The 22027-nt window shown below is 46.4% G+C and overlaps 1 protein-coding gene across 1 annotated transcript in view; it reads right to left on the bottom strand.

The window, feature by feature from the left end:
* Positions 1-22027, bottom strand: part of hydin (HYDIN axonemal central pair apparatus protein) — a 1231368-nt gene that overhangs the window by 93337 nt on the left and 1116004 nt on the right. The window contains exons 56-58 of the mRNA XM_038807144.1: positions 13978-14077; positions 12780-12948; positions 7945-8183 (exon numbers count right to left, since the gene is read on the bottom strand). Coding sequence (XP_038663072.1) covers positions 7945-8183; positions 12780-12948; positions 13978-14077 — 508 coding nt within the window. The remainder of the gene's footprint in view (positions 1-7944; positions 8184-12779; positions 12949-13977; positions 14078-22027) is intronic.

Below are 22027 nucleotides of genomic sequence, written 5' to 3'. Positions count from 1 at the left end.
TGCGTGGAAAGTTTTTACGCAGAGGGTGGTGGGTGCCTGGAACGCTTTACCAGTGGAGGTGGTAGAGGTGGGCATGATAGCATCATTTAAGAGGCATCTAGACGGGTATATGAATGGGCGGGAACAGAGGGAAGTAGACCTTGGAAAATAGGAGACAGGTTTAGATAAAGGATCTGGATCGGCGCAGGCTGGGAGGGCCGAAGGGCCTGTTCCTGTGCTGTAATTTTCTTTGTTCTTTGTTCTCTAAATAAAAAAAAAACGTAACCCTTAGATTCTTATTAGTTTCCATCACTGATGACAAGCTAGTTTCCAATGATGTGATCTGATCATTGTGATCGGAAATGGCTGTCTCCATGTTTTTCCATAATTCGGCTCATATTTTCCAATTTCACAGACATATGAGCTAGAGTTTCACTGAGTGACCCTTCAACTCCTCGGCAAAACTTTGACTGTGTTTTACCAATTTGGCTGCTTCAATGTGGCTGATGTTGTTTGCTGTCGGCAGCATGGTTGGCTGGGGAGAAGAGCCCGCCTTTGCCATCTTGTTGCTTGCCGGGTCTGGTGGAGCCTTGGCACCTTAGAAGTAAGTGCGGCCTGCTTCTTTTCTGCTTTTGTCTTTTTTGACATTATCTTGGAGTCCGAGTGTTTTTCCGTCGGGTAGGTGGGTTTGTGAAAGACTGCTGTGCCGTACAAAGTGGCTTTTGAGCGGAGCGCCTCCTCGTGCGAGTTCCATCTCCTACATGTGTCACCCAAACCCCTCCAAAACCTTTTAAACCCTGTTGCGACATCTTGGTGCTTCCCCAACATCCACATCGGAGATAGAAGCAGCTTGTTGTCTGCCATGCCCTGTTGTCTGTGATGAACATGGCGAATAGACTTTAGGGGGCCGAAAGCTGGGGGCACCAGCCTGCATTCAGGCTCTTGCTTTGTGGCAGTGCCACCCTCCTTGGCCTGTGAGGTGGAGCTGAAGCGTCACAGGAAAAGGGAAATCAGGTAGGTGTGGCATTTCTGGAGTCACCTGGGTGGGCATCAGATAATCTTCCTCCCTGAGAGACCCTAGCTTCCTCCTTGGGATAGAGGGGCAGTTGGAACGAGCTTGAGAAGCCCCAATGTCATCTGGCATTTTGAGATGTCAACAAGTGTCGGCACCATGGAGTTCATGTCCTGCAACAATGCATGACAAAGGTCCTGTACCAAAGTCTCTACAGCAGCCGCCACCTGAGCTGTATTGACCTTGGTGCGTTGCAGTGTCAGCACATTCACCTCAGACATGATGCGGAGGGACTCCTCGATACAGCCTCTCAATTCATGGGGTGTAGCTAACATCTCTTCCTGATTTTTCCAAGCTTGACTTTAGAACGTCATCAACTGGGCATGTCAGAGTCCAGAGGCTCGTCATCTGACTGGGAATCAGCAGATTCCTGGATCCAGCAATCCTGCAAGTGCCAGCATCCTGGAACATCCTTGCTTCTGCCTGATGTGGATCTGAAATTGTGATGGGCTCACAAGATTGTGATCCAAAGGCTGCTCTAAAATTAGGTCCCACTGAGGTGTGCGTCTCTGTGTTGGTGGAGGCTGTGGGTGAAAGCTGTGATGGTTCTTCCACATTGGGCTCTGTGAATTCTTCTTCTGTGCTTCTCTCGGGGCTGGAGTCGAGGATCGAACTGCTGGACTCCTTCAACTGCTTCTTAATTGTGCCTGCAAAATAAAGGACAGATCATAAGTGCGTGGCAGGGGCCTGAGGAGAAGGAGCCATCACCCACATTGTTGTTGTCTGATGGATGACACAGTGCTGGAACGTCAGTTTGGTTATCACCACTGACCTCACCATCAGCACGGGAGCAGCTGACACTCGCCTTGCCAGCTGGAGTGCTCTCTCCTCAAAGTCCGCGATGACCATCAGCTCTGGCATCCATCTGCCAGTCTGGGATCTCTTTCTCTTGTTGTGAGCCAACTTTTCCTGCTTGAAGACAGATGGAGAGAGTGTAAGCAGGATGCGTGCCAAGGCAGACGATAAGGATGGTGAATGGATGATGAGGACACAACTTTCAGGGGACTAGAAAATGTGTGTGAGAGAGCGAGCGGTGGTGTCCCTTAAGCTGCGTGAGATCACTGTGGATGTGTGATGGATGTGTGAGTTGAGAGTGATGAGAAGAGTGACTTACCCTGGTAGAAGAGAGGAGATCATTCACCTTCTTCCTGTACTGAATGGCGATCCTCTTCTGCAGGGAATTGGTACTGACCACTGCTGCCATTACCTCCCATGTGGGGCTAATATCCTTGCAGGCTGGTTTCATTCCTGTGCGTGGATAAAGGATATCATGGCCAGCCTCTACAACAGTGAGCAAACTCTCCAGGGAAGCCTGTGAAAACTTGGGGCACCTAATACTGCCTGGTGGCCTTCAAAAAATGGCTTCTGCACACTGGGACAGCTTTTAAATGTGGTATCCCTTGGCGTGATGGCGGGGCGGCGAATCAGAGGCTGCCTCACCAGCAATATGGCGTGGAACCATGCATGAAAATATTTGGCACTGTGTCGCATAATATGGCGTGAAAAGCCGCTCTTGCCTTTGGTGGACTCAATGCTATTTTTCCTGCCCACATCAGTCTTTGCCATTAAAGGAGAAACTCTCGCTACATGTATATTTCAGTTTGTGGGTTGAATCTTTGGAATGCTTTGGATGAAGACTTAAAAAGATGTGTAGATATTTATAGGTTTAAAAAAAGTATAAGGAGCAAATTTTTAAGCGTTAATAAAGTTAAGGAATAAGATGTTAGTATTTTTTATGTACTTTATGGAGGTATTATTAGGATAAAACACATAAATTACGAAGTTTATTTCTTGGAACTGTAAAATTATTAAATACTTAAAATATATTTGTGAAAAGGGGTAGGGATTTATGAGTTTGTACTTCTTCCTATGCCTTTCCGAATATGTTTGTGCTGGATTTATCTGATATTTATTTTATTTTGTGTACTTTGTAATATGGTTTATTATTTTGTCTTGTCCGAATAAATGCTTCCGAAATAAAAAAAATTAGAAGTTCTTAAATGAACTGTTGATAGCTTAACTCATTTCTGATAGCTTACATGAATCAGATGGTGATAGTATAAATTATTCCCCCAAAAAGCTTTGCATGTTGAGCTAATGGAATTTTCAAGGATGCAATGTACATTTTAATAGGTAAGAGCATTACAGGATGCTGCTCTTGCTCAGGTATTTGCTTCATTTGGCCCTTGGTCCACACTGTAACCAACCATTATTTGTTGATGTATCATTTGTCAATGTACTCTGTCGATTATTCTTTTTGTCTACTATGTACTGCGTACTTGGCCGCAGAAAAATACTTTTCACTGTACTTCGGTACATGTGACAATAAATATCAATCAATCACTCAATCAAGTTGAGGTGCAGATCAGCCACGATCCAACTGAATGACAAAATTCACTTGAGGAATTGAATAGGCTCCTTCTACTCCTATTATCCGAAGATATAATTGACAAACCATGGATATTGGAAATCTAAAGAATGCAGAAATGAACAGCTGAACAGTTACCATTTGAAAGAGGAAAGTAAGGTCAATGTTTTGATGACATATACTGTATTGTTATTGGATGTGGGTGTAATTGACAAAGCCAACATTTATTACTCTTGAGAAGATGATAAAGTGCCTACCTGAACCACTGTAGTCTGTATGAGGTAGGTACAGCCACAGTGCTCTTGGGATGGTATTTATAGGATTTTACCTCAGCAATGATGAAGGAATGGTGATATATTTCCAAGTCAAGGTGGTGTGTAACTTGGAGGGAACTTGCAAATGGTTGTGTTCCCCATGAATCTGCTGCCCTTGTTCTTCTAAGTGTGGAGGTTGAAGATACTGGCAAGAAAGCCTTGGGAAGTTTCTGGAGTGCAGCTTGTAGAATGTAAACTACAGCCAGGGTGTGTCACTGGTGGTGTGTGGTGGATTGGATGTCGTCAAACTGGTTGCTTTGTCCTGGACATTGTGGCTTTCTTGCATTGTACTCATCTAAGCAAATGGAGAGTTTTCCAATACACAAGGGCAGCATGGTAGAATAGTGTTTAGCACAGTTGCTTCACAGCTCCAGGGTCCCAGGTTTGATTTCCAGCTTGGGTCACTGTGCGGAATCTTCACGTTCTCCCCGTGTCTGCGTGGGTTTCCTCTGGGTGCTCCGGTTTCCTCCCACAGTCCAAAGATGTGCAGGTTAGGTGGATCGGCCATGCTAATTTGCCCTTAGTGTCCAAAAAGGTTGGGTTAGGTGGGGTTACGGGGATAGGTTGGAGGTGTGGGCTTAGATAGGGTGCTCTTTCCAAGGGCCGGTGCAGACTTGATGGGCCGAACGGCCTCCTTCTGAACTGTAAATTCTATGATTCTATGACTCCTGACTTGTGCTTTTTAGTTGCTGGGCAAGCTTTGGAGGAGTCAGGTGAGTAATTCACCACAGAATACCTCGTCTATGATCTTATTTTGTCACCACAGTATTTATGGGCTTGTCCAGTTAAGTTTTCAGTCAACAGTGACTTCCATGATGTTGATAATTGGGATGGACTGAACAATGACAATGTCACATAATGACAAAGATTCAGAGTTAAACTCCCTCTTGTTGGCATTTGTGTGGCTCAAATCACATCAGTCCAAGCCTTAATGTTGTCCAGGTTAGGGCACATGTGGGCTAGCCTGATATGTGAAGATGTGAGGCTATGACAAAATGATAATCGAAGGAGGAAGTCTTTTATTAAAGGAGCCAATTACCAATTTTCTGTTCTTGAAATCATGCAATGAAACCACACAGCAGATCTGTCGGAATTTGACTTTGCATCAGAGCTGATCCCACCTGAAATGTCAATATGTTTTTTCTTGAAATGTGTTGGCAGACCTACTGTGCATTTTCATCATCTAATTTTAATCAAAGGAATTATTAATTGGCTCCTTTAACTAAAACCCTGCACAGTCCACCATAATTTTGTTATCGTCTCACATTTTCATATATCATGTTAGCCAGTAATACTACTTATCCTGAAAGGAAGCCTTTTTTTCAACACCGGCTTACTTCTATTTTACAGATTGTGCTTCAATTAGCACTACTTCAACCTTTAGAACATAGAACAGTACAGCACAGAACAGGCCCTTCGGCCCTCGATGTTGTGCCGAGCAATGATCACCCTACTCAAACCCATGTATCCACCCTATACCCGTAACCCAACAACCCCCCCCCCAACCTTACTTTTTAGGACACTACGGGCAATTTAGCCTGGCCAATCCACCTAACCCGCACATCTTTGGACTGTGGGAGGAAACCGGAGCACCCGGAGGAAACCCACGCACACACGGGGAGGACGTGCAGACTCCGCACAGACAGTGACCCAGCCGGGAACCGAACCTGGGACCCTGGAGCTGTGAAGCATTTATGCTAACCACCATGCTACCATGCTGCCCCGTGCTTTGATCTCTTATTCAGCCGAAGCACCAAATATTTTGCTGCGCTTGCAATTCCTCTTCCCTCCATGGTCCCTATACTAATTACAGGATTCATGCCGTTGTCTCTTACTCCAGCTCATTATTACAGAGAACAAAAACTTGCATTTATTTAGCATGTTCAATGTTCCAAGGTGTTGCAAAGGAGCACTGTGACACTTAGGGCATGATGAATGGAAATGAAACAGAGTCCCATTTTGAGCCCGTTCAGTCGGGTGTTTCCCGGCACTTAGAGCACCAAGAACGACCCCACTATCAAATGAGGCTCTGTCAAGGCCGCACTTCAGCTCATTTGCTGCACGAACAAGCTCAGCTTGTCAGTGCAGGAACAGATCAGGGCACCATTTAAATCTCTGGACCCTCCAACGCCCAGACTTACCAATGAGGGTATCCTGCAGCTCCCTGCACCCCACCTCATAAGGGCAGGGCACTCCCAGGCCCGATCCCCACCTGGGCATCTTGGCCTGGTGCCCAGGTAGCATCGGGAGTGCCAGAGTATCACTCGGCCCAGAACCCAACCACCCGGAGGCCTCCGATCGCATGGGAGAACTCTCACCCTGCTAAGTGGCAGTACGTTTGTGTAAAACAGCCCTAATTGACCCCAGCTCGGGGTCTCTGAGGCAAGGCCATTAGGTCCCGTGCCTTGGGTGACTCTGACGGAACATACTTAAGTGAGTTTAACTGTACACTTAAATATGCAAATCTGGATCCCACCCATTGGAGGCAGGGTCTAGATCGCAACACTTCGCAAGATCGCGTTAGATCTTGTGAGGCGGAATGAGCTGTGTAAATCTCAAGAGAGGCCTCTCATAGATTTATTGGCCTCATCGCGTCCCGAGTCTGTTGTGACGAGGCAGTTTGATTAAGTCCTAAGTCATCTGGGGAGATATTTGAACAGCTGACCAAACACTTAATCAAAGAGGCAGTAAAGGAGTATCTTAAAGAAGAGAGAGAGATGGAGAGTTTTGACAGAGTTCGAGGGCTTGGAGCGTATGCAGAAGGCAGGACTGCCAATGGCAGGAGAAAGAAACTGATTGTGTGCAAAAGGCCAGAATTGTAGGAATACAGAGTTCTTGGAGGGTTGTAGTGCTGGGTGAGATTACAGAAATGGGGAGGGGTGAGGACACTGATGAATTTAAACACAGAAATGATTTTTAAAATGTTAAACTTTGTCAGTGAGCATGGGTGATGGTGAACGGGACCTGCTCTGAATTAGGATACAGGCAGATGTATGGATGACCTGACATTTACAGAGAGTGTTGGGAGGGAGTAAAGTAGGACATCAGAATTGTGGAATGTCTTCCCTTCTTCAGTCGACACTTTCTCCTACATTCCACAGGTCTTTAAACCCCCAGCTTTGCATCAGCTCATCAGCATGTCCTTATCTCTCTCAATCTTTTCAGGGTGGCTGCTGCTAGGACCCTGATAAATATGAGAACAAAAATACTGCTCCTCATATCAGTTGACAAGACTTTCAAAATGGGCTGATGCAAACACCATCATGTATTCAGCGAGCAGTGCCTCTGCAGGGAGGGAGGGTGAGAGAAGGAGCAGTGTTTCTTCATTGAAAGGCACATTGAACCAGAGGATGAAAGTTAAAGTGACTGTTCATGTCAAACGATATCCATGGTCATCTAACCACAGGGAACAAGTCAATGGGTCGCACTTCACTCCAGAGTCAAACAGTTCCAGCTTCAAATCTTTCTTCAGAGACTTCAGTGAAAAGTTTAGGTTGACCTTCTGGTGTAGTACTGATGGCGTGCTGCACAGTCAGAGGTACTATCTTTCTGTTATGATGAGAAATCAAAACACCTGTTTCCCTCTTGGGTTGATGTACAAGCTCCAAAGACACTAATCAAAGAAGAGCAGGATTTCTCCCTGGTGTTCCGGCCAACATTTTTCCCTCAACTAACATTTTAAAGCGGATTATATTGCTGCTTGTGTCATCTTGCTGTGAACAAGTTGACTGCCATGTTTCCCCACGTTACAATAGCGACTACAATCCAAAAGTGCTCAATTATTTGTGAAGTATCTTGGGATTTTTGAACATTCTGAAAGGCTAAATAAATGTAGTAATTATTAACTACATGATTTATTCCTGACTTGGAAATATATCGCCGTTCCTTCAATGTTGCCGGGTCGAAATCTTGGAACTCCCTCCCTAACAGCACCGTGGGTGTACCTATACCTCTGGGACTGCAGCGGTTCAAGAAGGCAGCGTGTTCTCAAGAGCAATTAGGGATAGGCAATAAATGAGGCCTTAGTCAAAGTCACCCACATCCCGTTAATGAAGGAAAACAAATTGTGATGTTATGATTGCTGCGTCTTTGACAACATTATGTTCCCAATGTGGCTCAGAACGAACTGCAAACGAATCGGCTGCTGGATGCACCCAACAGTAATTGCATCTATTTCCAGATAAGAACTGATTTGATTAGTTGTTCCATACCCTTTCTTTGCCTGTCGTGGCACCATAGCGGACATTTTAAAGATGGAATATCTGAAGTCAAATTCGCAGTTGTTCTCAAGGATGAATACACGGCTTTTGCGGTTGCCAAATAACACAATACCAAAGTTAACCTCTCTCGCCGGTAACATCTGATAGCTGGTGAAAATGGCACGCACTGATACTTTCACTGGAATGCTGGCTATGACCTCTCCTCCTTCACCCAGGGTGGGCTCAATCACCTGTACTCACAAAGACAAAACAGTTCAACAATGGGCCAACCAAACACCACTCATTCAATTTATTTTATACATCACTCAGTGCAAGTGTTAAGTAATGGGTTAAGAGACATTGCAATTAGTTGTCTCATTTATGTTAAGTGTTCAATGATTGTCTCATTTATGCTAAGTGTTCAATGATTGACACTGATATGTAAAGGGGCTTCAGGTGGGCCCTGGAGCTTGTGATGATCTGTAGAGTTCTGTGCAGAGTGAGTTTGAACCATTAAAGGTGTGTTGGTGAAAAAGGAGCTGAACTCTTGCCTCTTCATACCACAGCATCTAGTACATGTTACACAAGGAAACAAATAAAATACAACTGACTAGACATTGTGCATTGGTTACAAATCTGAATGAAGTTAACTTAATCATAGGGGGCAACATTATAGATATTTGAGAGGTTCTTACACATTTCTTCCCTCAGATATTTGGAATGAAAAGGCATGGTAAAGTACTCGCCTCATGTAAAGCTGAGCAGCTCAGAATCAAAGTACACGGGCGAGATTCTCCTCCGGAATCATGAAATGCGATTTGGCGGAGAATTGGTCGTGCAGCCAAAATCGTAGCAGACGTTGTGCGCATGCCAGAATGACATGGTCTGGTGCCTCGACAGCAGCGCCAATGCATTCTACTCCGCACAGACAGTTACCGCCTCTGGCATATCATTAGCGGGCCTAACCCGGTATTCTTTGGGACCCTCTGCGAGGAGGAGATGGAAAGGAGGCACCGCATAAGGCCTTGTGTGTATTGGCAATGCCTGTCATTCAAGGAACTGCTGGACTGGCATGCCGTCAAAGACTCCGGCTGAGCAAGTCATGGCTCACCTGGCATCGCGGGGGTATGGGGGAAGACACCCACTCCTGGACGGTCGCCCTGAAATCTTACGCCACGGCGTCCTCCCAGGCAACAAATGGAGATCTGTCCAGCATTTCACAGACCTCGGTGTACAGGTGCATCAGTGCCATCACAGAGGCCCTGTATGTCTGGTTGGTGCAATACATCATTTTCAATATGGACCGAGCCCACCAGGTGCCTGGGTAGCGAGGTTCGCTGTTATTGCCAAGGTGCCCCAGGCCCAGGGGGTGTATGTCATCCTACCAGCACTGGCCCTTGACAGGCTGGTCTTCACAAAACAAAAGGGGTTCCATTCGATGAACATGCAGCTGGTACGTGACCATCAGCTGCACATCTTGCACGTCTGCGCCCAATACCCAGGCAGTGTGTATAACACCTTCATCCTGGCACACTCAACATTTCCTGGCCTCTTCAAGGTGCTGGGGTTTGGATTAATGTTTGGAACCTGACAAGCTGGAGCAGCATTTAATTGGCGCCATCTTCATTCCTCCGCCTCCGCCTGATGGACAGCCGTCACTTGAGCCTTACTGGCAGGTCCCTGCTGTTCTGAGGCAGGCTCCTCTTATGCAGGGTCCTCCCTAGGCTTGCCTTGGCCCTCTAGCATCTGCAATGGCAGCAGTGACTAGGCAGATAGTGAGCCTAGGATTTCCCGATGGCATTGGGGTGCCCACAATGGGAAACCACATTGCCTGGCTGGTGGGACAGAGGATTCCACTGCTGGCGGGGGTGCACCTCACCGGAAAATGAGTGTGCCATCCCGGAGAATCCTGCCCAAGGTCTCTGCCAGGGGGAACGGGCAGAGATACAGAATGTGAGCCAGGTGAGGATTCACTTGAACATCCAATGACAACAGGTTAACAGGTTACATGGTCACCGAGTTGCTGGACTGGTCTCACTATGTGGCTGGCACCACCCCCCCCCCCCCTCCCCCCAGATGAGGTCACCCGCACTGCCTCCTTGTCCCATCAGTGACTGGCACCCGACCTATGATGTTGAGGGCTTCTATCCTCACCACCTGTTGCTGCCAACGACGGCTGCCACAGTCAGTGTTAGCAAGAGGCTCTGTGGCCCCTGTACTGCGTCTCTCAGTGGGGTGTATTGTGGGTCTCCTTACTTGGGGAGCCTTGTGCTCTCCCTCCAGATGGGTGGCATCTGGTTGTGTGGTGGAGACCTTCATACTGTGCATTCATTCATCTGCACACTAAGAGGCTCGTGTGTGAGTCGCTCCTCCATCCAGATCGGGGTGAACAAGGGATGTGTAATTTTGCTGGGAGCTTAGCTGAATTGTGATGTGAGGCCTGGGTTTAACACACAGGTTGTGACAGGGCGCTAGTTAGGGCTCCTGGCTTGGGGCAGGGTTAATGGGATCAGGGGGGCGGTGGACAGACAGGGCCTGGTGACATCTCGCGATCCTCAGGGTTGGACTAGCTGATAGTGTCTCAGCTGTTACTAAGAGGGGCTCTGAGACAGGGAGGGTTCCAGCGGCACCAGTGCATGTGTCCAGTGTTTGACATGAACTCTGCTGATCCCTTGCTACCTCTGGAGTGGAGCAGCACTTAGAACATAGAACATAGAACAGTACAGCACAGAACAGGCCCTTCGGCCCTTGATGTTGTGCCGAGCAATGATCACCCTACTCAAACCCACGTATCCACCCTATACCCGTAACCCAACAACCCCCCCCTTAACCTTACTTTTTAGGACACTACGGGCAATTTAGCATGGACAATCCACCTAACCCGCACATCTTTGGACTGTGGGAGGAAACCGGAGCACCCGGAGGAAACCCACGCACACACGGGGAGGACGTGCAGAGGCCGCCATCTTCGTCACTACTCCTGTTGCTCTGTTGCTGCTGGCCACTCCGGCTCCGCCGGCTGTCGATGATCCGGAGATCGTTCTTGAGGATACCAAAATGCCGAATGAGGAACCGCCAAGCTCCAAATCTAAAACCGATTTGGACATTTTACCATCGCCAGAGGCATCCCTGCCGGCTCTTGTGACTGAACCCACAACATTATCCAGACGCTCATCATGCAAACGCCACTCTCCAGTCCGATATGCAACTTCTGATGGCGCGTGGTTTGCTCCAGAATGGCACAGTGGCACAATGAGTGGGACAGTAGTTGGCACTGCTGTCTCACAGAGCCAGGGACCCGGGTTCAATTCCAGTCTTGGGTGACTGTCTGTGTGGAGTTTGTACATTCTCCCTGTGTCTGCCTGGGTTTTCTCCCACTGTCCAAAGATGTGTGGGTTAGGTGGATTGGCCATGCTAAATTGCCCCATAGTGTCCAAAAGGTTAAGAGGGGTTATGGGGATAGGGTGGGGGGGGGGGGTGTGTGCCTAGATAGGGTGCTCTTTCAGAGGATCTGAGCAAACCTGATGAGCCGAATGGCCTCTCTCTGCATGTTATGGGCCAGGGTTTAGAAAACTCCAAAATATATCATGGCATTTACCTGACCTACAACTTTTAATAGATTTTGGTTATGAGGAGCACAAGGGCCTACTTTCCAGGTGTTATGCAACAGAGACCTTACATATTTTAAAACAAAATAGTGTTCATTCTATGAATTCAGTTAAAATTTTATAAACACACAGTAAATATTTTAGCAACTACCCCCCACAGTTAGAGTACTCTATATGTAACCCTTAATAACTTTCTGAACAACACCCATCAGCCAAACACTCTTTTTAACAAAGCAGTAGGTATAAATTCTTTACACAAGACAGTTATCACTGTTAAATTATCAAGTGATCTGGACACCTTTTAACATACAGAGAGAGAGATAAAATTAACATTCCTTATCTGAATTCAGCTTTCAACTGCCTAAAACAAAAGTAAAACACAATGCCACAAGCTACCAGCTCAAAACGAGAAGTAAAAACCAGAGACACAACCCAGCTCCGCCCACACAGTGACATCACTGCAGCTATTTGATAAATACCCATTTCTTAAAGCTACACTCCCATGACATGCACTATAGGGATTCTATGATTCCATGAATGACGTCCACAGGCAGAACGAACAAAAGACCCAGCTCACTAACCTTTGAATGTGGACCTTGCTCTGGACTTGGGAGGGGATGAGTATTGTAACACCAATCGATGTCAAGGGATCAGGACCATACGATTTCCCATGACTTACCTGGAATATGAACTGACCCTTTAAGGGGGCAGGGCTTCCCTTTAGCAGAGAGGGCCCAACTCACATAGAAACCCTGGCCTGGGTTCAGGTCTGGGAAGGAGGCCTTAGGGGAGTGGAGGAATTTGGATTTATCAAAATAAACCTCTTTTGTTAATTTCTACCTATCGTCTATGCGTCCTTCTTACCGTCAATTCAACAAACTTGTTCCTTAATAGAACTGAGCAACTCAATGAAATCTGGGCAACAAGCAGAGTTAGGAATAGTGAATCAATTAATGGTTGAATTGTAGTGTGCAACATTTTAACTTATTCTCAACTAGGTTTAAAAGGGTGGTGGAGAGGAACAGCAGTGTGAGGTTTGTACATAAGTATGAGAAAAATGGAAGAAAGTAAAATTGGGCAAATTATAAAGGTATTTTAATATCCAGATTACCTGAACACCTTCATGACTGGGAAGCAAATCTCAGAGGACAGTCCAGTCATGGCACACCTGCCCATGTCGCATAGAGCTCCACTAATCTGCATTCAACACTTCAAAGCCTCCAATATATATACCCTTACCAAGCAGCGTAGGATAGGCTCCTCCTTGATCTCAGTGGGTCTTTTACAGTGGAAGTTGATGGAGATATGGGTCGCACGGTCGTTGGGAAGCAGGGGTCCCTTCATTGGCTGAATGTTGAACAGTAGGTTTGGGTCTGGCATATCACGCTTTGTGACTTGCATTTGGAATCTAATAGAAGAAAATTACTTCTGTCAGCATAAGTAAAACCACTGGCAGAAAACAACGTGTGGGGAGTAGGGATCTCAGTTTAGGGACGAGTGGCCGTTTGTGCTCCCTCTCCCCTTTGCATTGGCTCTCGGAAGACTTGCTTCATCTTGTGTCCCTAAACCCCTTGTTAATTGCCCAGTTATTTACCCACCAGATGGGGTTCAGGGCTGTTCACTTTGCCAGTTACCCCATTATCAGACAATTGTCCCAACAACAGACACATTTATATTAGTCAACAAAAACAGAAAATACTAGCCAATCTCAGCAAGTCTGACAGCATCTGTGAAGAGAGAAAAGGGAGGTACCGCTTCTCATCCAGACACACAATGTTAGCTCCCTTCTCGCTCCACAGATGCTGTAATACCTGCTAAGATTGTCCAGCATTTTCTGCTTTTGTTTCAGATTCCAGCATTTGCAGTAACTTGCCTTTACATATTATCAGGAAGTCTTAACCTATTCATTGGCAGAGCTATCAGTAGCAGGTGGAGTTATTGTTAGAATGCAGGATTATTCTATTAGTAGATAGAACTTTTCTAACATTGGGCAGGACTATTTTACTAGTAGGTGAAGTTAGAGTTCAGGGTTATCCAATTAACAGAGATAGTATCCCATTCGGCAGCAGAATCATCTTACTGGTAGGTACAGTGATCCTAGTAGAATAAAGGATTTTCCATCAGCAGCTGAGCTAGTCCAATAAAGGTAGGATTGTTAGGGCATTAGTTGGGGGACCAAAACTATCTCCAATACACTGATGGAGTGGTGAATTAGCTGGCATTCCTGCTCATTGCCTCTGGGAAATTTACAAATGTGAGGCAGAATGTCATCCGTTCCGACGTCCCTCAGGAGTTGAATTACAAATTGCCATTTATTAGCTGGGCTCAAAGAATGGGCAATTGGGCATGTGATAAGAGGACTGCCCATGCCTATGCCATGGAATTGTAACCCACCTGTATCAGTCTTTTCATGAGAGGAAAAATAACAAATAAATACCTGTATCCAATCTCATATTTGCCCTTATTCTTCAGGGTGATAGTTTGTTTCACGTGATCTGTAACTTTGATGACACCAAAGTCAATCCCACCATCTGTACCTGTAATAGTCACACAAGGAAGAGATGTTACTGTTGTTTTAAAATAAGTGTCTTGGCAGTGCTGAAGTAGTATTGAGTTTAGGGAGCTGGGATGCTGTATTTAGCTTACCAAGAGCAATAGAGCTTTACAGCACAGAAAGAGGCCCTTTGCCGATCGTGGCTGTGCTGGTCATCAAGCACCTATCTCTTTTAATCCCATTTTCCTCCATTTGGTCCGTAGCCTTGTATACTATGGCATTTCAAGTGCTCATCTGAATGCTCCTTAAATGTTGTGACTGTTGCGGCCTCTACCACCCTTTCAGGCAGTGTGTTCCGGATTCCCACCTTCTTCTTTGGTGATCACTCGTTAATGAGAATTGATTGTCCACCTAAGAAACTCTGTTACTGGTCATGGGTTCTGTGGGTCTTTGCATGGCTGATGAGCCTGATCCTAGAGCCATACCTTCAACCGCTCACTTGGCAGGTGTTTCTGAGAAGTGAGATCAGTCCTTGGATGCTATATCGCAGGTATTCCTTTCTCAGGCTCCTTTTCCGGGCTTCCTCTTGCTGAAGTTCCACAAGTGATGTCAGTCTCATTTTCTTCTTGGGTTTCAACCATTTGAGACTGAAAGGGAAAGGGTTTTCATCCATCCTGTAGATGATGGGGAGCTTGCTCTTGACAAGGTGATCGATGGTCGGGATGAAGATGATGAAAAGTGTGGGGCGATGACACATTCCTGCTTGGTTCCAGTCTTGACCTGCTTGGTTCCAGTCTTGACCTTCAAGGATGTCCTTGAAGAATTGTGTCCTTTGAATCAGGACGTTCCTCCACGTAGGTCTCTTCAGAGCAAGGGTCTCCCAGGCGGTGACATCTATGTTCCATTTCTTGAGGTGAGCCTTCAGGATGTCTTTGAAGTAATTCCTTCATCCTCCTCTTGCTCGGAAGCCTTCCTTGAGTTGGGCAAAGAAGATTTGCTTTGTCAGTCGGGACTCTGACATCCTTAGCAATTAGGTTTGAAAGATAGTGACCTCAATGCTGGCCCTCTTGGCTCCTTCAAGGATACTGATGGTCAGTAGACCTGTTCTCCCAATTGATGCAGAGAATCCGTCTCAGACAGCATTGATGTACCTCCCCAGGATCATGAGGTGGCGTCTGCACATATCCAAATTTATGAGCCATAGAAGAGTTAGGAGGATGATTGCCTTGTGCATGAGGATCTTGATGCCAGAACGGATATCAAGGCCCTCAAAGACTCTCATCCCTTAGTCGTGTGAAGGAGGTGCTTGTGGAATGGATATGGTGTTGGATCTCTGCATTGATGTCAGCCTTAGAGTAGAGGTGGCTCCCCAGGTATTGGAAATGTTTCTCATTTGGAAGGGTTTCTCCGTTGATCTTGATGGAGGGAGAGATCAGATCTTGCCCTGGGACAGGTTAACAATGAACTTAAATCTTCATGAGGTTGAGGCTGAGTTTGATTATTTGGTATGCTTCCTCGAAGGTGTTAAGCATAGCTTGGAGATTCTCTTCTGAGAGAATGGAGATGGCGACGGCATCCACATGCTGAAGTTCCACAAGTGATGTCAGTCTCATTTTCTTCTTGGGTTTCAACCATTTGAGATTGAAAGGGTTTTCATCTATCCTGTAGATGATGGGGAGCTTGCTCTTGACAAGGTGATGGATGATGGGGATGAAGATGGTGAAAAGGGTGGGGCGATGACACATTCCTGCTTGGTTCCAGTCTTGACCTCGAAGGTTTCTGTCTTATTTCCATTGGTGACGACTGTTATCGACATCTTGTCGTGGAGGAGTCGGAGGATGTTGATGAATTTCCAGATTCCCACCACCCCCTGGGTTAAAAATGTTTTCCTAAAAGCACCTCTGAATCTCCTGCCCTTACCTTAAATCTATGCCTCCTGGTTATTGACACCTCAACTAAGGGGACATGTTTCTACCTGTCTACCCTATTTATGCCTTTGATTAATAAGGGGAACAGGGGTTATGGGGAGAAGGCAGGAGAACGGTAGCATTGTGAATAGCACAATTGCTTCACAGCTCCAGGGTCCCAGGTTCGATTCCGGCTTGGGTCACTGTCTGTGCGGAGTCTGCACATCCTCTCCGTGTGTGTGTGGGTTTCCTCCGGGTGCTCCGTTTTCCTCCCACAGTCCAAAGATGTGCGGGTTAGAGATAGATAGAGAAATACAGCACAGAACAGGCCCTTCGGCCCACGATGTTGCGCCGAACTTTTGTCCTAGGTTAATCATAGAATTTTGGACAATTTGTCATGGCCAATCCACCCAACCTGCACATCTTTGGACTGTGGGAGGAAACCGGAGTACCCGGAGGAAACCCACGCAGTCACGGGGAGGATGTGCAGACTCCACACAGACAGTGACCCAAGTCGAAATCGAACTTGGGACCCTGGAGCTGTGAAGCAATTGTGCTATCCACAATGCTACCGTGCTGCCCTTAAGAAGTTAACCTACACTCCCTTATTCTACCCTAATCCAAGTACCTATCCAATAGCCGTTTGAAGGTCCATAAATTTTCCGACTCAACTACTACCACAGGCAGTGCATTCCATGCCCCCACTACTCTCTGGGTAAAGAACCTACCTCTGACATCCCCTCTATATCTTCCACCATTTATCTTAAATTTATGTCCCCTTGTAATGGTGTGTTCCACCCGGGGAAAAAGTCTCTGACTATCTACTCTATCTATTCCCCTGATCATCTTATAAACCTCTATCAAGTCGCCCCTCATCCTTCTCCGTTCCAATGAGAAAAGGCCCAGCACCCTCAATCTTTCCTCGTATGACCTACTCTCCATTCCAGGCAACATCCTGGTAAATCTCCTCTGCACCTTTTCCAAAGCTTCCACATCCTTCCTAAAATGAGGTGACCAGAACTGCACACAGTACTCCAAATGTGGCCTGACCAAGGTTTTGTACAGCTGCATCATCACCTCACGGCTCTTAAATTCAATCCCTCTGCTAATGAACGCTAGCACACCATAGGCCTTCTTCACAGCTCTATCCACTTGAGTGGCAACTTTCAAAGAACAATGAACATAGACCCCAAGATCTCTCTGCTCCTCCACATTGCCAAGAACCCTACCATTAACCCTGTATTCCGCATTCAGATTTGTCCTTCCAAAATGGACAACCTCACACTTGTCAGGGTTAAACTCCATCTGCCACTTCTCAGCCCAGCTCTGCATTCTATCTATGTCTCTTTGAAGCCGACAACAGCCCTCCTCACTATCCACAACTCCACCAATCTTCGTATCATCTGCAAATTTACTGACCCACCCTTCAACTCCCTCATCCAAGTCGTTAATGAAAATCACAAACAGCAGAGGACCCAGAACTGATCCCTGCGGTACGCCACTGATAACTGGGCTCCAGGCTGAATATTTGCCATCCACCACAACTCTCTGTCTTCTATCGGTTAGCCAGTTTGTTATCCAACTGGCCAAATTTCCCACTATCCCATGCCTCCTTACTTTCTGCATAAGCCTACCATGGGGAACCTTATCAAATGCCTTACTAAAATCCATGTACACTACATCCACTGCTTTACCTTCATCCACATGCTTGGTCACCTCCTCAAAGAATTCAATAAGACTTGTAAGGCAAGACCTACCCCTCACAAATCCGTGCTGACTATCCCTAATCAAGCAATGCCTTTCCAGATGCTCAGAAATCCTATCCCTCAGTACCCTTTCCATTACTTTGCCTACCACCGAAGTAAGACTAACTGGCCTGTAATTCCCAGGGTTATCCCTATTCCCTTTTTTGAACAGGGGCACGACATTCGCCACTCTCCAATCCTCTGGTACCACCCCTGTTGACAGCGAGGACGAAAAGATCATTGCCAACGGCTCTGCAATTTCATTTCTTGCTTCCCATAGAATCCTTGGATATATCCCGTCAGGCCCGGGGGACTTGTCTATCCTCAAGTTTTTCAAAACGCGCAACACATCTTCCTTCCTGACAAGTATCTCCTCAAGCTTATCAGTCTGCTTCACACTGTCCTCTCCAACAATATGGCCCCTCTCATTTGTAAATACTGAAGAAAAATACTTGTTCAAGACCTCTCCTATCTCTTCAGACTCAATACACAATCTCCCGCTACTGTCCTTAATCGGACCTACTCTCACTCTAGTCATTCTCATATTTCTCACGTATGTGTAAAAGGCCTTGGGGTTTTCCTTGATCCTACCCGCCAAAGATTTTTCATGCCCTCTCTTAGCTCTCCTAATCCCTTTCTTCAGTTCCCTCCTGGCTATCTTGTATCCCTCCAGCGCCCTGTCTGAACCTTGTTTCTTCAGCCTTACATAAGTCTCCTTCTTCCTCTTAACAAGACATTCAACCTCTCTTGTCAACCATGGTTCCCTCACTCGACCATCTCTTCCCTGCCTGACAGGGACATACATATCAAAGACACGCAGTACCTGATCCTTGAACAAGTTCCACATTTCACTTGTGTCCTTCCCTGACAGCCTATGTTCCCAACTTCTGCACTTCAATTCTTGTCTGACAGCATTGTATTTACCCTTCCCCCAATTATAAACCTTGCCCTGTTGCTCGCACCTATCCCTCTCCATTACTAAAGTGAAAGTCACAGAATTGTGGTCACTACCTCCAAAATGCTCCCCCACTAACAAATCTATCACCTGCCCTGGTTCATTACCAAGTACTAAATCCAATATGGCCTCCCCTCTGGTCGGACAATCTACATACTGTGTTAGAAAAGCTTCCTGGACACACTGCACAAACACTACCCCATCCAAACTATTTGATCTAAAGAGTTTCCACTCAATGTTTGGGAAGTTGAAGTCGCCCATGACTACTACCCTGTGACTTCTGCACCTTTCCAGAATCTGTTTCCCAATCTGTTCCTCCACATCTCTGCTGCTATTGGGGGGCCTATAGAACACTCCCAACAAGGTGACTGCTCCTTTCCTATTTCTAACTTCAACCCATATTACCTCAGGGTTAGGTGGATTGGCCATGATAAATTGCCCTTAGTGTCCAAAATTGCCCTTAGTGTTGGGTGGGGTTACTGGGTTATGGGGATAGGGTGGAGGTGTTGACCTTGTGTAGGGTGCTCTTTCCAGGAGCCGGTGCAGACTCGATGGGCCGAATGGCCTCTTTCTGCACTGTAAATTCTATGATAACGGGGGTGAGAAAAATATCAGCCATGATTGAATGGCGGAGCAGACTCGATGGGCCAAGTGACCTAATTCTGCTTCTATGTCTTATGGTCCTTCATAATTTTGCACTCCTTGGTCAGGTCCCTTCTCTGCTCTAAGGAGAACAACCCCAGCCTAACAAGCCTCTCTTTATAGCTGAAAAATTCCAGCCCAGGCGACATCCTGGTGAATCACATCTGTACCATCTATAGTGCAATCACATCCTTCCTACAGTGTGGCAACCAGAACAGCACACCGTGCTCTAGCTGTGGCCGAATAAGCATTTTATACAGCTCCATCATCACCTCCCTGCTCTTATATTTTATGCCTCTGCTAATAAAGGCAAGTATCACACATGCCTTCTTAACAATCTTATAGAGTCATCGAGTCATAGAGGTTTACAGCTTGAAAACAGGCCCTTCAGCCCAACTTGTCCATGCCGCCCAGGTTTTACCATTAAGCTGGTCCCAATTGCCGCATTTGGCCCATAACCCTCCAAACCCAGCTTTCCCATATAACCGTCTAAATGCTTTTTAAAAGCCTAAGTTTTACCCGCCTCTACTACCGCCTCTGACAGCTCGTTCTAGATACTCACCACCCTCTGTGTGAAAGAATTGCCCCTCTGGATCCTTTTGTAGACCCATTTGTATCCCAGTTGATCAAGATCTCTTTGCAATTTTAGATAACCTACTTCACTGTCCACTATGCCACCAAGCTTGGTGTCATCTGCAAACCGACTAACCGTGAATAGAATAGAATAGAACAGTACAGCACAGAACAGGCCCTTCGGCCCTCAATGTTGTGCCGAGCAATGATCACCCCAATCAAACCTTCTATCCACCCTATACCCGTAACCCAAAACCCCCCCCCCCTTAACCTTACATTTTTTAGGACACTACGGGCAATTTAGCATGGCCAATCCACCTAACCCGCACATCTTTGGACTGTGGGAGGAAACCGGAGCACCCGGAGGAAACCCACGCACACACGGGGAGGACGTGCAGACTCCGCACAGACAGTGACCCAGCCGGGAATCGAACCTGGGACCCTGGAGCTGTGAAGCATTTATGCTAACCACCATGCTACCATGCTGACACCATGCTGTCTCCTAAATTCTCATCCAAATCATGAATATAAATAACAAATAACAGTGGACCCAGCACTGATCTCCGAGGCACACCGCTGGTCACAGGCCTCCAGTGTGAAAAACAATCCTCTACAAGCACCCTTTGTCTTCTGTCGTCAAGCCAATTTTGTATCTAATTGGCTACGTAAGCTTGGATCCCGTGAGATTTAACCTTATACAACAACCAACCATGCGGTATCTTGTTAAAGGACTTGCTAAAGTCCACGTAGGTAACGTTGACTGCACTGCCCTCATCACCTTCTTGGTTATCTCTTTAAAAAACTCAATCAAATTTGTGAGACCTGATTTTCTACTCACAAAGCCATGCTATCTGACCTGCTGCCTTCAGGGACCTGTGGTCTTGCACCTCAAAATCCCTTTGGTCCTCTGTACTTCCTAGCGTCCTACTTGTGTATTCACTGCCTTGTTAGTCCTCCAAAAATGAATCACCTACTTTTTTCCGGGTTTAATTCCATTTGGCACTGTTCTGCCCATCTGATTAGGCCATCTATATTGCTTTGTAATTTAAGACTTTTCTCCTCGCTGTTTACAATCCCACAAATTTCTGTGTCATAAAGAACAAAGAATAAAGAGAAGTACAGCACAGGAGGCCCTTCGGCCCTCCAAGCCCGTGCCGACCATACTGCCCACCTAAATGCAAATCTTCTACACTTCCTGGGTCCGTATCCCTCTATTCCCATCCTATTCATGTATTTGTTAAGATGACCCTTAAATGTCACTATTGCCCCTGCTTCCACCACCTCCTCTGGCAGCGGGTTCCAGGCACCCACTACCCTCTGTGTAAAAAAACTTGCCTCGTACATCTCCTCTAAACCTTGCCCCTCACAACTTAAACCTATGTCCCCTAGTAATTGACTCCTCTTCCCTGGGAAAAAGCCTCTGACTATTCACTCTGTCTATGCCCCTCATAATTTTGTATACCTCTATCAGGTCGCCCCTCAACCTCCGTCGTTCCAGTGAGAACAAACCGAGTTCATTCAACATAGCTAATGCCCTCCATACCAGGCAACATCCTGGTAAATCTCTTCTGCACCCTCTCTAAATCCTCCACATCCTTCTGGTGGCAACCAAAATTGAACATGATGCGCCAAGTGTGGCCTAACAAAGGTTCTATACAGCTGCAACACGACTTGCCAATTCTTATACTCAATGCCCCGGCCAATGAAGGCAAGCATGTCCTATGTCTTCTTGACTACCTTCTCCAACTGTGCTGCCCCTTTCCGTGACCTGTGGACCTGTATACCTAGATCTCTTTGACTGTCAATACTCTTAAGGGTTCTATCGTTCACTATATATTCCCTACCTGCATTAGACCTTCCAAAATGCATTAACTCACATTTGTCCGGATTAAACTCCATCTGCCATCTCTCCGCCCAAGTCTCCAAACGATCTAAATCCTGCTGTATCCTCTGACAGTCTTCATCGCTACCCGCAATTCCACCAACCTTTGTATTGTCTGCAAACTTACTAATCAGACCAGTTACAATATCTTCCAGATCATTTATATATACTACGAACAGCAAAGGTCCCAGCACAGATCCCTGTGGAATGCCACTAGTCACAGCCCTCCAATCAGAAAAGCACCATTCCATTGCTCCTCTGTGCCTTCCAGTTTAGTATAAATCTTGCC

Source organism: Scyliorhinus canicula, chromosome 9 (assembly GCF_902713615.1).
Source record: "Scyliorhinus canicula chromosome 9, sScyCan1.1, whole genome shotgun sequence".
NCBI classification, from domain to species: Eukaryota; Metazoa; Chordata; class Chondrichthyes; order Carcharhiniformes; family Scyliorhinidae; genus Scyliorhinus; species Scyliorhinus canicula.
The sequence above is the reverse complement of the archived record's forward strand: the minus strand, read 5'-3'. Positions and strand labels throughout refer to the sequence as shown.